The 2601-nt window shown below is 48.3% G+C and overlaps 1 protein-coding gene across 1 annotated transcript; it reads right to left on the reverse strand.

Moving 5' to 3' along the window:
* Positions 1–613: 613 nt before the first annotated feature.
* LOC146191500 (transmembrane protein 107-like) lies at positions 614–1030 on the reverse strand. Its single transcript, XM_084600342.1, has one exon. The coding sequence runs from the start codon at positions 1028–1030 to the stop codon at positions 614–616; it is 417 nt and encodes a 138-aa protein (XP_084456468.1).
* Positions 1031–2601: the final 1571 nt, after the last annotated feature.

Consider the following 2601-nt stretch of genomic DNA (forward strand, 5'->3'; position numbering starts at 1 on the left):
GGCCTCCTTTGGCATCTCCCTTCGGACACCATGTAATGTTGTCCACAATAAACATGATGATGATGATGGTTAATTGGGAATTAAGGCGAATATGCACTGCGTACCGAGAACAGATTTGTCTATGGAGCGTCCCAACAGTGCACTGAAAACAAAGTAAACAAAATTTTGAACGAGGCACGCGCTTTTAGAGACAGTGACGATGCTAGAATACAACAGCAATCACAAAGAAGCGAAAGAGCTGGCGCTGAGCCCTTAAGAGAGCTCCACTCCACTTTTGTTCTCCAGTACACTGTTGCAGTGTTCTAAAGAAGCCAGCTGAGGTATGCACAGTACCCCGATAAAGAAGCTGTTTAAGTAATATTTTCACTAAGTATAGTGTATTGAAATGCGCTGTTAAAGAAAATAAAACGCAAAAATGACATATTTCGGAAACCGGACACAAGTGCATGGGTGATAAAACGCAACTATATATCAACTGGTTTACTTTTCATGGTATTACGATTTCCAAATGTTTAATTCGAGTATACACATACGTCAGCGATACGTCCGTAAGTCTCACTTGTTAGGTATAAAAATAAGTAGCATACAGTCTGAAATAACGACCTTCCATCTATCAGGAAATCTTCTTGAAGAACACGACGCCTATAATCACGCACAGTTCCGCGATTGCGGGCAGAACGCTGCAGAAGGCAAATATCCACCAGTACGTGGAGCAGTCCCAAAGCTCGACCACGTAGTAGGCTAGAGCTACGGTGGCTGCGCAGTGCGAAGCGGTCGAAATGAGAGCCTGCGAGGGGAAGAACATGGAGACGCCTGTCAGGAAGCCGACCAGCTCGAACACGGTCAGGACAAGTCCCAGCGAGAGCCCGACGATCACCTCCGTACTCTTGGCAGCGTACTGCGCCTCGCTGAAGTCCCGAGGCAGACAGGCCCTCACATTCTCGTCGTACACCCACAGCAGAGTCACCAGGAGCACCAGGTGTGCACTCAGGGTCAGGAAGCGTCCCGGCACAAGCGCGTTGCTTCGCATGGCTATATCGACGTAGCTGCAGCGATCAGCCGAATCTCTGTGACGAGGCTGCTACGGCTACAAATTAGAAAGCCCGCATCCGAAATGCCGGGCACCATGATGCCGGGCTTGCTCCACTGTTGCCATAGTCCAAGATGAGACTGTTTCTCCAACAGCCGTCCAAAGAACGTTATGCGGCGCAGCATGCGACCCGCGACAAGTCAAGCGAGTAGCAACAGCATTGCCCACGGATCTTTCCCATCGCGTATCGGCTTCGTGGGAAACACGTACGGCTGTTATGCATACGCGGTAGCTGGCGTAGAAGCTTACACGGAATGCTCCTTTTCCCGTGCATTCAACGCTGTTACACAAATAAAACGTGTTCTGTAGACGAGACAGCGGCTGAACTCATATGCGGCGAATGACCGCTGCATTCACCGACAGTTTTATGTTGTTGGTTGCCGGCCGCCGTGTCCATGGGAACGAGAAAACGTTCGATCGAAACATTACAGCCATTGAGGCTTCAGAATTACTAGAAATAGAGGTCCTTCTAGCAGCGCTTGGCCTTCTTAAGCGATCAAAGGTTAGATATTTTTCATTTTCATGACTACGGAGTAAAATTGACCGTATCCTTCGGTGTCTTTCGTATGCATTCGTGATGGAGGAAAAAAGTTGTTACGTCTTGAGGATGTGCGGAGCTACTGTAGCAAGCAAAATTATTTGGAACCCGACGGCAAGGCCCGCTTTCATCATGAATGCCTTATTTCGGTTGCTCTTGAATACATTCTGCGACCTTCGAACTAAATAATAATAAAAAAGTTGATAACGATTGCGACTTTGCGTAGCACCAACAGGAGCAGGTGGTTGAAAATGGCTCCAGCTGTGTGCTTAAAAATTTTATTGCAATGCTCTTTCTTGATTAGAGCATGGTATGTGTACAAGAGGCAATACTAATACAGTACCAGTTACAGTGCATGAAGTACAAGATAAACATTCGGAGGGCACTGCAGAATCTTAAGTAAAGAAATGCGAAAACCTGAGCGTTGCTGCAGCAAACGGTACATCGTGCGCCCCTTGTCGAACGCAACCAGCGTTCCGTTGAACACTTCAAAGTTCACCGGCGTTCTACAATTAGTTTACAGGAAAGCAAAAGCGCAGTATCCGTCACTCGCGGAATCCCGCTACTATCATCATCACGGTAGACAAGGAGAATTGTGATGTTCGAGTCCAGGTAGAGACAGGATTGCTGTTTTATGCGAAGCATATTGCTAGAGGTAAACCACAGCCCTTCGTGACGGTTACACGCCGTGCAAAGATTGATTGATTGATTGATTGATTGATTGATTGATTAAAACTTTAATTTCCACCGATTTAGGAGGCCCCCTACTCCCCGCTCCTGGCACGCAGGCCTGAGGAACGGGGGCTGGAACCTCCGCGACTAAGGACTGGCGAATATACATTGGTTATTCGCGGCCTCAGCCGCCAGGCGGACGGCTTTCTGCTGGTCAGCGGGGACATCGCTTCGCAGCAGGGTTACCCAGGATTCTCTACTTTTAATGTGTCCCTAGCGCCCGGAGACTTAGGGCATTCCC

Source organism: Amblyomma maculatum, chromosome 4, assembly GCF_055883805.1.
Source record: "Amblyomma maculatum isolate TAMU_Amacu chromosome 4, ASM5588380v1, whole genome shotgun sequence".
Classification (NCBI taxonomy): Eukaryota; Metazoa; Arthropoda; class Arachnida; order Ixodida; family Ixodidae; genus Amblyomma; species Amblyomma maculatum.

Bases quoted from the DNA above. Each gene is read 5' to 3' on its own strand.
- LOC146191500 (XM_084600342.1), bottom strand. From the start codon at position 1,030: ATGCGAAGCAACGCGCTTGTGCCGGGACGCTTCCTGACCCTGAGTGCA.